This window comes from Cinclus cinclus, chromosome 3 (genome assembly GCF_963662255.1).
Source record: "Cinclus cinclus chromosome 3, bCinCin1.1, whole genome shotgun sequence".
NCBI lineage: Eukaryota > Metazoa > Chordata > Aves > Passeriformes > Cinclidae > Cinclus > Cinclus cinclus.
Window position 1 is genome coordinate 92,811,732 of NC_085048.1, and position 14,095 is coordinate 92,825,826.

At 35.9% G+C, this 14,095-nt stretch overlaps 1 protein-coding gene across 1 annotated transcript in view; it reads left to right on the forward strand.

Annotated features, from left to right (window-relative positions):
* SPATA17 (spermatogenesis associated 17) overlaps nt 1-12,724 on the forward strand; it is an 83,421-nt gene extending 70,697 nt beyond the window's left edge. The window contains exon 10 of the mRNA XM_062489030.1: nt 12,644-12,724. Coding sequence (XP_062345014.1) covers nt 12,644-12,724 — 81 coding nt within the window. The remainder of the gene's footprint in view (nt 1-12,643) is intronic.
* Nucleotides 12,725-14,095: the final 1,371 nt, after the last annotated feature.

Genomic DNA, 14,095 nt, shown 5'->3' on the forward strand with positions numbered 1-14,095 from the left:
CTAGTCGTTACTTATGAGCTGCAGGGTTTGATTTTCAAGTAATGCTACAAAGTAGTGTCTGAGAAGAGTCAAACCATTCAATTATTTGCCTAAGAAGAGATACTGTCACCACTAGTCTAATCAAATCCATTCTAGTGGTTATTTGTAAGGGTTTGTGGACAACTAGTTGAATGCTTTATAAAACCTGATTTTCAGTTCTGTAATCTCTCAGTGGGCAAATGCAGTCCCTTGATGATGATCCAAGGCTTTGAAGAATAAATTGATTCGAAAGAGAAAATTAGATGGCACTTATTATATTGTGTAACTAGCAATCCTATGTCATTTGTCGGTTGTATGATAAATGTCTTGCTTTGCCTACCTTTCTCATTTAATAACACAACTTGCATCTTAAAAGGAAACCTCTCTTTTTTAGTAAGAGTTAACTTTAACGAATATTTCTGTGAGTGAGATGTATGTTTTAGCTTTCTAAATAATTCCCATTGTATACATTGCTTAAACATTTCAAAGCCTCTTATTTAATCAGAAACACTTTAGAAATAGAGTGTCTTGCCCAATTCCTTCAATATGTGCTTAGTGTACATTACAGTAACTTGTGACACAGCTTTAAATTGCAAAAAAAAAATTGGTTTATCTAGAAACAGTAGAGACTGAAGTTACGCCTAATTTGTTTATATTGGTTTTAGGCGTTGACTATTTGGATATGATTTTGTTTGTTGGAATTTGAAACCCATACACTGAACTGCGAAATACATGGCCTTGCCTTTTCATATCAGTTTTGGATAGACTGTTCAGTATTCTTGGAATTAAGTAGATTTTTTTTTAATATATGTATGTCAAACATAATGTATTTTAACTCAATTCGATTTGCCACAATATTGAATTAAAAAGGCTATATTTCAAAGTTGCTTAAAATTCTTTATGGAACTTATCTGCAAAAGCAAGCTACTTATTATTTGATAACACTCACCGAGCCCTTGTTTGTGCTTGTTAAATAGAGTTGAAATTAGAGGGACTGAAAGCTTTTCACAATCCTCTGAGAATTACATGGGCCATAGAGCTGTTGAAAACTGCAGGCTTGAGAGCTGGTCCTCAGCCCTAGCATAATAGACATATACCCATGGTGCTGGGCTAATTGGCATCAGGTAAGGATCCAGCCCATAATATAATCAATATGTAAAATATTCAATATAATCAATATGTAAAATACATGCCATTCAGACAGAACGTTCTAGGGAAAATGGTGTTACCTATCTTCTCAGAAAAATGGGCTTTTTTAATCTCATCTTTACATGTATGTTGCTGGTGAGTTTGCAAAATTGAGTCTAGGATCAGAGACACATATTTTGATTACTTTCTTGCAACAGGTTCACTTAGGACTACAGACTGTTGCATCTTGAAATGATGTCTGAATTAGAGATTTTGCTACACTGACTCATTATGATTGTATAGTTTTATAATTTAAATGCTAATAACACCTGTAGGTGTTCTAAGATATTATGCCAGGTATGAGCCCGAGTTGAAAGAAAGGCTGTAAGTTTGCACATTTTTTGTTTGTTTTGATGCTCTCTCCAGAGAGCAAAAGTACATTATTCTCAGAGCAGTAGGACTTCAGTGCAGAAAAATGGATTTTAGAGTAACCTACATTACTTGAACAGGATAAGCCACAGTGAAGGTTTTGTGCAGTTGTGTTGGAATGAATGAGACATGGAAAGTAGTACCGACTGTTTGCTGTCTTAATGGTTTGATGTAATTTTCTCCTGCTTCTTTCTTCAAAATTTATATTGTTAATAAATTCTGGGCTCGTTTGCTCCATTTTAAATCACAGTATGATATTCACTTTGGAATACACTTCAGTGTTTATTCACTTAATGCAATGAAGATCTGGTCTCAGCGTGCCCTTTACAAACTCAGGTTAAACAGATGTTCCACCATGATAAACTGTATTATTTCTTCTCTTACAGTTTTTGTTGATATCAGCATAAGACTCATACGGAAAGTAATAGGCATATCCTCATAAGGGGTGTTTTTATGAGCAGGTGATTTGCCAAGTGTTAATGTTCTAGAATAAAAGTTATGGAATTACTCAAGACTAGCCTTTGCACTTCAAACTTCACTTCCATATAAATAACCTTACAAACTTTGATGAGTTAATGTATAGAGCTAACCACACCTGAGGTAGAGGGGTACAAAGACTGAATCACACATTACCAGTTTCACAAGTGCATTGGTTTTGTTTCTCATAGTGAGACTATTTGAGAAGGAATTTATGTTTGGACTGAGGTAATAGGAACTAATAATATTCCCAGCTTGTAGCTTTGAGACATGTCAGGATTTCTCACCTGTAGTCATGTGGAGGAATGGCAGCATATATGATAAGTGCTTATCATTACCAACTAAACACCCTACTCTTTCAAAAAATAACTTGTTAGATATGAGTGTCTCAAACATAATGGGGGGAAAAAGGAAAAAGAGAAACAATAAAAACATTGCATATTAACAGACTTTGTGCACTAATGCAAATCTGCTTGATTGAGCAGTATAGTGTCAACCACGTCTTTCTTCTAATGCTAAAAGTAATGCACATAGACAGAGTGACAATCAGAGTACAGCCTCCCATCAGCTGTAATTAATCTTTTAGTTAACAAAGACTAGAAAAGCTTCTCATCAGCCTCTTCTGAAGTCTGAGGCACCCTGTTTTTTGATGTTTGTATTCTGAGTAAAATTGTCCCCACCAGTTCTAACAAATTGAAACACCAGGCTAATTATGGCAGCTAATGAAGTGTGTGGAATGGTCACAGCTTGTCGTGAAACTGTTCCTTCAGCTCAGATTAGAGTTTCATCAATCACTTTTTTAAACTGATCCAGAATTGCTTCTGCCCAGTGCTTGGCATTTTTAATGCTGTTTCTGTAATTGGTTTTTTCCCCAAAGCTTAGGCTGTTTTTTGAAATATTACATTCTCAGGACAGGACTTACAAACTCCAGTTTATAAAAAAACATTTCATTATTGCTTCTATCAGCTGATCAAGTGCTAGAAAGCTAATAAAAGAAGCAGAAATATAAAATTTGATAGATTGCTTTTAATCCAGCTAAAGGTAGCAATAAAGCATATACACATATATGTATATGAATCATTATTACTGTGGGCTGGATGTACACAGCAATCTCCTGAGACATGGTTTGTGGGCTGGATGGTTCAAATCCCACTGAAAGACCTAAATGAAATGAATGACTTCGTCTTAGCATATTTCCTAGTGGATTGTGGTCCTCCATATATCACTCAAAGAGTTTGGCATGATTTGTAGTTTTTGCGGATGCCCAAGCCTTTGGCAAAAGGAAGACAAAAACGTGTTGCTAGTTAAAGAATTTCCACACTTTAGTTCAAATCTGAAGTCCTCAGAGAAGTATGGGAAACTACAGTATAACTTGAATTGCTACTACACTGTCAATGAATAAATTAGCATATAAAACATTGTAAAATTTCCCAGTTCCTCTTCATTTATAAGATATAATCATACTCAGCTATACATTGAAAGTTCTGTATGGACATTAAAGGCGTAGATGTTAAAGGCTCAGGCTAAATTCTTTCCTCAATGTGGCCAGAAGAGTGTTGAATTTAGTTCAGAATTTATCCAGCGGAAAAAATGAAATAAACTTTTGCTTATGCACCACCATAGAATATCATGCACAATACATTTAGTATATACATAACATGTATTCATATCAGCACCAATGCAGCATGGTTTTAGTTTCTGAATTGCTCAGCAATCTATTTTTAAAATTTGTGCTAATAAGTATAGTCCATATAATTTTTTTGAACAGTGTTGAATCTGTAACAATGTTTGGCTATAAATACCAGCTGTTCTTCTCCCCAAAACTTCTAATCAGCAAGTGTGTCAGAACTAACTTTGTGCCAGTGCAAAAACAAATCTGCAGCACCTGAGTGAGTAATCACTGTAGCTGATGCTATTCCTGAACTGTATCAAAGAACTGGTGGATTTACAAAGAAGAATAAGTGGCACTGAAAACATGACACATAAAGAAGATATGTTATCACATATGAGTAAAGACAGTCAGAAAAAAATAGGAATAGGTATTAGTCTAAAAGCTTTTGTTCCCATTTTATTGATTAATGAGAGCATTTGTAAACACTGGATGGGAGATGAGTAGTTTCTTTAATGTTAGCCAATCTGCAAAGTAAGCTGCCTGCAAAATGAGAAAATACTCCTGTTTGATAATTTCTGTCTCTTTGGAAGGTAGCTTGTATTTCTGGAAGAGGAAAGCTGGTTTTCTCTTTAGCTTTCATCAGTGCTAGGACACATTACTGACTCATATTTAGCCAGTTGCCCACAAGGACCACTAGGTCTTCTTCTGCAGAGCTCCTGCCCAGCCTGTGAGCCTCCAGCCTGCTTTGCTCTGGGGTGAGTCAGTGCCAGGTACATTTGTCCATCCTGTGTTTTGTAAGGTTCTGTCAAGCCATTCCTCTCATCTGTCCGCATCACTCTGAGTGACAGCCCTCAAGCGTCTCCATGGTACCCATTACTTTGGTGTAATCCTGGAACCTTAGGAGATTGCATTCCTCCACCTCTAGGTCACTGAAGAAGATATTACAATAGGCCCCAAGACAACACCTGAGGAAAAATGTTGGTACCCAGGTTCCAGTTGAGGAGAAGCCATTTGTTGCTACCCTTTGAACCTGAGACTCCAGACAGCTATTACATCTATTAGTCTGCACATCTAGACTATAATTTACCAGCTTGGTTGAAAGGATTCTCTGGGAGATTGTGTTGAAAGCCTTCTTAAAGCTCAGGCAGACAACATCATCCACTGTTCTCCTTTGATCTGCATATCTAGTAATTTCATCACAGAAAACACTCAGGTTAGAAAGTGTCATCCAGAACCATGTGAAACCAGATGAATCTAACTGGAGTACTGGTTTTGCTGCATATCAGAAGCCAAATAAGATAAAATTTATTTTTCACTTGAGGATTTAAACTGAGAATTTTTCCTCTTTAACTCCCAGTGTCATGATTTTGGCAAGTTAGAGAGAATTGCAACTTAATCTTGGCAGGTTAAACATTTTCTGGCTTTAGTCTAGCAGGTTAAAAGTGGTTCTGAGTTTGTCTTGGCAGTGAGCACTTGGTGCTGGCTTATTTTCAGCTGGAAAGAGAATGTGGCAGTTGAACAGATTAGACAATGAAGGGTGCAATTTACAAATGGCCTAAGTCAAGATGTTTATCCCTAAGTTTCTAACGCAAGTCGCGTTGCTAACAGTGTGTGTGTGATGGACAAGACAAGAAGCTGGTTTAAAAATACAAATACTGTCATAAAAATATGTCCTTTACTTTTTTCCAACAGATGCTTTTTAAGTGTGGTTTTTTTTTTTGTACAAAAGAAAGGAATGTTAGGCTCCACCTCAGATTTAATAGCTTCTTTAAAGTGTTATATATTTCTCATTAGAGTGTTTTCATTCTTGACAATGATATTTATACATCTTAAATAGATTAAGGTGAACTTCTACTCCCCTCTTCAAAAATATTTTGTTAAAATACACTGTAAGAGGTAGATATTTGCATGACAATAGCAAATAAACATCTCTTGGGGTTCTGAATACTTACTGAACTATTTCAACTGCACATTTTGTTTTTTAGCGCAGATTCAGTAAAGTTCAAGGGTATCCAAGTATGAAATAGCTTGCAGAGAAATTCACATTGGTTTCTTAATTTAATTTACTTGTTAAAAAAAGGCTACATAGTTGAAAAAATAGAGTATTATCTTTGGCAATTTCAGTTCATATACAGACATTCAGAATAGAATTTGGGTGACGTTTTTTTATAACATTGCTTAAAGTATGATACAGCATGCACTGTAACTTTGTGTGGCAAACTATACTTGTAATATTGATACTGACTCTGAATAGGTCTAAAAGCACCTGAAAAGTGTCTACATCAAGGCGACTTTTTCTTCTTCCATAGATTAGCTTCATATACATAAAGAAATTCATTAACTTAACTGTTATTTATAAGGGAGGGTGTATTTCTTTCTAAAGCATTGCAAAGTTAGTCCATGTTTGAGAGGAAGGACCAGACAGTGCCTTGGCTTGCAGATCATTAATAAATGGAATAAATGAATGTAGAGGGTACAGCTGGGAATTCCACCCTTCCTTCCCCTTGGGCAACCACAGTGACTGCAGGATACTAAGTAAATGTAACAAATGCAAATTTTGACCACAAATCTTCATTGCTGGTTTTATTACACATGACAAAAAGGACAGCCTAGTTTCAGATCCCAAGTTAATTTTGCAGAGGCAATACTTACAGGAGAAGATAATTTACTGGACCAAATCCTTCCCCTTTTTTTTTCCTTTGTCCTTCCTTGCACAAAACTTCCATCAAAGCCCAGAGATAATTTGCCTTTGCTTGTGAGAAAGGACACTAAGGGTTGACATATTTGTAATCCTTAATGAACATGGCTATTGCAGAATATCTTACTCGTTTAGGAATAGTTGTGCTTTCCATGTACAGTGGCTCAAACTTTTGCCTTCTGAAGATCACCATTATTTTCTGTCATGTCATAGCTTAATTTGTGCAGCTATGAAAGGGGATATGCTTTTGTTCCTTTGTCCAAACTGCTCCTAACCATGAAGGAGATAAAATATGCTCTTCTCAAGCCTACAACACATCCTCTCCTACCTTGCACAGATGAGGACAATAAGTTTTAGAGGTTGATTTTTGTCAGCTGTTTCCAACTACCTCCAAAGCACAAATTAGCACAATTTAGCTGTTGAGCTAGGAAGGGAAACTTCAGTGAGCACAGATGAGTAGCAGAACACTTCCTTCTCCAAATACTCCATGAAGGGAGGAATGGAGTTATAATTTCCATGTTAGGCTTTCCTGAGGGAGCACACATGGATGTGCTTCTCATACTTGACACATCACACATAAAGTATCTAAACCTTTGTGATTATCAAGTCCGTGGTTTTTCAAACTCATCATTAGAAATCTTTCATAATTTCTAGCACTGCATGAAATTGGCTTCCTCATTTTTAATTCATAAAAGATAAAACATGTAAGAGTCAGTGCTAGTTATAAATATCCATGAAAAATTCAGTGTAAAAAATAATGAAATGTTAGTGACATAAATTAAGTAGCAATTAATGTTTTCTCTTTCTGTTTGGGAGATAGGGTATTAAAATAGTGTTGTTAAATTTCCTACTGTGAGCATAATTTCCTGATTCTTTTTTACAACACTTTATCATAATGTCAATAAAAGACTAAAACTAACAAATAGAAAAAACTTGCCTGATGGAAGTGTAACACAGAAGGTTATAAAGTTGCCTTTTATGATGGCTATACAATATCATTATATTTTAAGATCTAATAGCAAGTTGATTCAAAGGGTAAGACTTACAAAGTCATTAAAGCAAGTAGAAAATTGCCTTCTACCATAGTCACCCAGTCTTTTTAAATCAAAGAGTTTTATTGTTGGTGGTGATGTTTGCATTTGCAGGAGGCAATTAGGGAATGAGTTAGACATCACACTCAAGCTTGTCAACAAGAACCATAAACTTCACTTGAAAAAAAGAAAAGTCAGTTTAGAAGTCAAATTTCTGAGAATAGAGGGATACAGGATCATAACATTTTGGGTCAGTTTGACCTCTGCTGTGTCTATCCATAGTATGGAGAAGCTCATAAAATATCCTGTGCTTCCATGAAAACTTTATTGCTCCTACCAGAAAGAACAAAATGTAGAGGTTTTCAAATTGGTAACAGTAGTAGTTGAAGGAGGAGGTAGGTGTTGGTTCCTCCTTCTCTTCCTCTGCATCATGTTGGTAAGCTGAATAGGGAAAGGTGCAATTCTACTCCCTTTGTCACAGCAGCGGTCACTTGTCAGCTGTGAGGCAGGGAACTCTGATTAGGCACACTTTTCCATGGGAGTCAATACCTCTGTGCTGACACAATGAGATCCAGTCCCTAAGGCATGATCCAGGCTTTTATTATTATCTCTTATTTGAAGGGGCTGGTTGACCCAATTGGTTAACGCATTAGCTTTTCAATTTCATAGCCCTAAGTCACAGAAGACCTCTTCCTTGGTTTTGTTTTGTTTTGTTTTGTTTTTTCTCCACAGAAAGTAAAATTGGCAGTCTGTGCCCACCAGCCACAAAAACAGAGTTATGCCAAATAAGTGTGTCCTGAACTTTATGGCTAATTAGCTATTGAAGCTGTGCCCAAGAAATAGGTTCTGTTGCCCGTGGGAAGAAGTGTGAAGCTGTTATTCATGTCCCAGCTCATATCTCTTAGTAAGTCTTATAAGCAGTGCTGCTTAAAGAGACTAAACGTACAACAGGCAATTAAAAATTATAGTACCCCTTTCACTGACTGAAATATTGTAAACTTGTTACACTGGGGCCAGGGTTGGTGTCAATGTACTTTGTGTGAAAAGTGCAATAGAAGCATTAGTATTTGACAGGCCTGGTTGAAATAAGTGAAATTAATGGAGCTCTTTTCATATACGACAAGGCCATGGCACCCCTTTCATGCTGCTTACAGACAGAGGAAAGTCAATACTTTTTTATTACTTGATGCTGACCTACATTTTGCACTACAAGTGCCAGGCCCACTAATTGGTTTCAGTTGTGAGAAAAGTTTGCCCCAAAGAAATACTGGAGCAGATAAATCAATCTTTTTTAGGGTAGCTTAGTGGGTTTTGAGCACTTGAAATGACATTTGTGTTGTATTGACAGAATAGGTTGCTACACTCATTTTGTCATGTCAGAAGGCCCTGTACTAGTTGGAAGTATTGTTAACCAGTATTGATAAATTTGCTGCGAATAAAAGTTAGCTGGATCAACATTTTACTTGTCTAGCAGCTTGCTGTTTCTGGTTTGCTTCCTTGTTGGAGACCTCTGTGGCTATTAGCAGGTCAGGGGGCTTACTATGACAGCTGAAATTAAAACTTTAATTTTACTATTACAAGCATTAGGATTACAGGAAACAGATAAATATGACCACTTAGTGTTAAACAGGTGGGGTTGTGGACAAGAGCTGTGCAGTGACACTTGGCAGCACAGCCTGGTTTCCAAAGAAGCTGTGTACCCGGGATATCCTCCATCTTTGTGGGAAAGCAAGATTGCTCCGTGGCTTACCCTACACTGAGAATGTACCTGCTGCAGGGACAGTTGTGCAGAATTTTCCTCTGCATCCTCTAAGGTCCTGGTGTTTATCTGTGGATATTGGTTTCAAAGCATTGTCTCCTGGCTTTACTACTCAGTAGCACGAAGAGAGAATTATGATTCCAGCAGCTGTGCTCATTTGTCAGTTATTCCTTCTGCCATTAATTCCTAACAGAATGTACATTCAAAACTGGTGTTCTATAAAGAGAATAACAGAAGAGGCCTAATGTCTCTATGGGAGCAATGATACAATTCCAGTGCTACAAAGGAGCTTTTCTGAGATGCAAACTTTTCAATGATTGGTTTAACTTTTACACAGCATATAGTGCTGTGGTTGACATAATGCATCTATACACTGTCTTTAGTATTTTTTGATTGACTCAGAAGAGGACTCACTGCTCTGAATATCTGCTATTGATGGAATGCTTTACATTTCAGAGAATACTTTTCATTATACAATTTATATTTGAAACTTCTGCACATGTTGCTTCTACTAACCCATGAAGGAAATCTATATGTGTACAGCCTAATACAAATTTATTCTCGATTCATGCAACCAAATCTCTACTTATTCAGTGAACCCAAGTTTTGTCATTACAGAGAAAAAAAAGACTATTCTATCCTGTAAATCAGATAATGTGAGTTTATTGTAGGCATATTGTTCCAGGTTTATTACATCCTTAACAGCTTCATAATTATTATGGACTAGAGAGATTTGATATATGAAATTATCCTGAAGTATGTATCAAGCTGCTGAGAATAAATGGTAATAATTGTACTCTCTGGCCTTAAAATCTGAGAGTAGATATGCTACAGTTGTTTGTCTGTTCTTGCTTTGGTCTGAGGCAGCTGACTTTCTACTTCATTAAATTTCCAAAAAGATACTCAATTGTAATTCCTATCTCATGTTTGAACTGCATTTTTACATTACAGGATATAGTACAGTACTCTCAAAATCACTTGGAAAGAAACACTGTTAGTACAAATTTGTTTCTAGAATATCACAGAAGTAATTTCCAAAGGCCTCCAAACCAATATGAAGGTCTACAAGGTCTTGTTCATTTGCCAGCATTTGTACGTGATCTGTGTTTATGTAAGACTGCATAGTCAGATGAAAAATGTCTTTGGAATTTGATTTAATAACATTCCAAATATAGACTATGTAACCATTTGGCAAGTCTAATCAATGACATCAGAGTGCTGATTGAGACAAATCTTTGGTGGCTTTATGCCACCTTTTTGACTCCATTGTTTTGAACTAATGAGCTCACAAGCTCAAGTAGTTAAATATATTGAAAGAGTCCATAGGTCTTGTTAAGTTCCATCAGCTGAACTTGAGTCACTTGCAGTTTACTAGAGTGAAAGCAGTCAAAGTTGGATAAGTTTAACAAAGAAGTGTTACATTAAGTTTGTTTGGAAATTTCAAAATAGGTCTCAGTGCTGAGAATTACAGGTTTCTGATGCTGAGGGTTATATGGCATGATTTAAGAATGCATTGTGTAAAAATTCCATAAACTCAGTCCATGGTTCTGTGGTCCTGAGTGCAAAACTATAGGGTCAAGTTCACCAATATATGTGCATTCATATTTGTAAGTCTATTCATTCCAGCTACCAACAAGGAGGAACTGATGGTGAAAATCATTTAGAAGATTCCTGTTTTTCTCCACTCACAATCTATGTTCTTCAAAAGGATTATTTACGTATCTTTGTAACTTCTATGCTATGTAGCAAAGGGCCTAAATTCAAGATAATTCCTATCAGAATCAGTAAGCAGTGCATCACTATGCTTCCCTGCTTATTTCGAGTGGTCATTTCATCATCACATTAGATGGATAAGAGAACCTGGCTTCTAATTCCTTTCCCTTTGTGCTGAGGTAGATCTTGCAAGGCCAGGTGATGTTTTCAGGACTTACTTCATCTCTCTGTTGAAATCTGATTAAAATCTTTATCTTCAAATACAGAAAAAAATAGAAACAAGATCTGTTTCCCAAAAAGGTATTTATATTTTATATTCATGCTGTGCAATTTTTACCTAGTATACATTCTAATCTTCTTTAATTAATGTAACTCCAAATCCATCATGCTTTTATTTATCCATCAGATTCTGTAGTGTTTCCTAAATGTGGTGAAACATAACTGCTGCCGTCATAATCAGAGCCAGTTGTTTAAATGCTCAGTTGTGAGTATCTAGTGGAATAGTTTTAAATAACAAGATAAACAGTACAGCTGCCAAACCAAAGTAATCTTACACTGAAGGGGGCGTGTGGCACAAAAAATTTCCTCTTTGTCATTTTGATTTGAGTTTGAAGCTGGACCTGGGCTTAGTTCCAGCTCAAAAACACTGTTCACTTCAAAGGCTCCTAAATTGTCCCAAGGAGCTAATTTTGGCAGCCAATTGTTTTTGTTTGGCCAGGAATCCTAATAGCAAAAGCCGTCTGCTCCAGCAAATGAAGAACTCTGCAATGCTCAGCCTTCCCATTCGTGACTTTATCCTGATATAGGAGGTGCACAGGTCTCACTGGTTTCCCTGTATCACCCAAAATTCACCACTGGTTAAACTGTTCATGATTTGTTAAAAAGTACATAACTGTCCTGCATGTTAACAAATACGATACTTTCTGTTTTAAAAATAATGGATACCATGTTCTGCTCTGAATTACTGCTTAATCCTAAATTATTGCTGGATTATCTGCTTACTTTCTTAGCAAGTAGAGCTGGTTTGTTGATTTTTCCATTCCCATGAACAGAATTAGTCTGGTTAATTTACTGAATTAAATATAACTAGCTTCAGTTTAGAAGGAAACCATGTGCAGTTGTGTTGAAGGTACTATAATATTTATTATAATAATTATATGGACAACTTTTCCTGTGGTAAGGAGGTGCTTGTGCTGCTGAACAGACACTGGAAATTAGAATATTGTACCATTCTAAAAGTTTAATATGAAAATGTGCAAACAAGGTGTTTCTGTTGAATAAGAAATTGGCCAGTACAAGGCATAGAGAAACATTAAAAAGTAAATCTTGTGAATCATTCAGGAGTGGGATGGTACTCACTTTCACACCACACACAGATTATTCACTTTTGAATGTATGTCTACCTTGCTATTTTGAGATTTATGCACCAGAATTTTGGAGGAATCATAGCAAACATATGAAAATATGAGATGTCAGAAATGATATGGTCTCAGTTTGGCAATGTGCAATGCAGATGAAATGCAGTGTTTGCATGAAGCTTACTAGAAGTCAGAGGTGCTCTGTTGATAGAGATGCAGCTGAACTGTGGTCTGTGAAACAGCTAAATCCAAATTGTCTAGGGAATGATAATTCTCTTTCATGTAATTAAAAAGAAAAAAAGTTTTTACTCTCTTTTAAAGATAAAATGAAACCTGGAACTCTAAAATACCTTTAAAAACAAAAAAAAAAGGCAAACCCATTTAAGCTTAACATATTTTTTTTGTCTCTCTTTTCTTTAGGACTTTGAAACACTGTTTCCATCGATTGTTCTCTTTGAAAAGTTTGGAAAAACTTACTCCAGTGCTGGAGAAATAGCATAATTGTCCTGGAAACTACAAACCATAAGATACATGAAAAGTAGTCAATAAATGTATTTGAACAATACGCAGCAGCATGTTGACTGAATGTCCCATAAAACACTCTTTTTGTGATGTATACTGTGTCTGAAGTAATTTTATTTTGCTTGAACTTCAGGCAATATGGCTTCCAAGATCTATCAAAAATTGTTTTTATTAAAAAAAAAGAAGTATTATCTCAAGGAAATTATTTCTGAAAATGCTGCATTTTATTTAATATAAATAATGTAGGATAAAATCTAGAGTTGTCAAGTAAAATACTCAGAATCACATTTATTTGTGAGGTTAACACTAAAAAAGGAAAAAAGCGTAAAATTCATATATCCTTTTTTTTTTTTTCCTCACAACTATAAATATATTGGTTCATCACTGCTGTTCATCATCTTCAGGGTTGTTAGGTATCCTTCACTAATCTGTGACTTCAGAATGCAGGATAGGCATTTGCATGGAAGATAAGATACTATTTTAGATCCTGTTAGCATTTCTGAGGGTGAAAGAACTACATTAAAAAAAAAAAATAAAATCCTGAAGACATATATACCTGATTACTAGGTCAGTTTTTTCTATTTTCATTTAATTTTCTCTATCACTACCTGTGCATTTACTCTTATCCTGTATGCTGGGAGTCCAAAATCATGTGATGCTTGGTCAGAACAACACATCTGATGACACAAAACTGATGCTTGTTTTGTCTGTTCAGTACTGCAAAACACTGAGTATCCTCAGAGCCCATTCACTTCAAAAGACTTGAAGAAATCATCATCATGGGAAGATCTCAGCATATCTAAAGATCAAATTCTAAGCTGGTTCTTAAAATCGAGTGAGTGAATATTTTTAGGAATTTTATGCTGAATTTTCTATACTATATTTGCTTTACATATCATTTGATTATATTTGAATAAAATATATCTGTTTATCTATTACTCAATGGTAGGCTAATTAATTATTAGCTTTTTAAAAAATGTGATTCCTCTGGCCCCTATAAATGTGAAGAAAAACCTTGATGTCTGTATGTATGCTTTCTGAACCTGGTCTAGTGGAAGATGTGCCTGGTCATGGCATGGATGTTGGATCTGGATGAGGTCTCTTGCAACCCCAGCCATTCTCTGATTCTATAAACTAGGAGTCACAAATTTCCCTGCTATAGGTTTTCACCTGTCAGGCTGTGAGAAAAAGTTTTACTGCTGCCACACACCTGAGTAAAAGCCCTTGCAATTCCATTCCAGCAGGTTGCAAGAGCAGACACTGTGCTGTACTGCTATTACTCTTTGGAGTTTGTTGTTTTCAAGCTTTAAAAACTTTATTTCTGTTACAAGAAATTAAATCTGGGAAGCA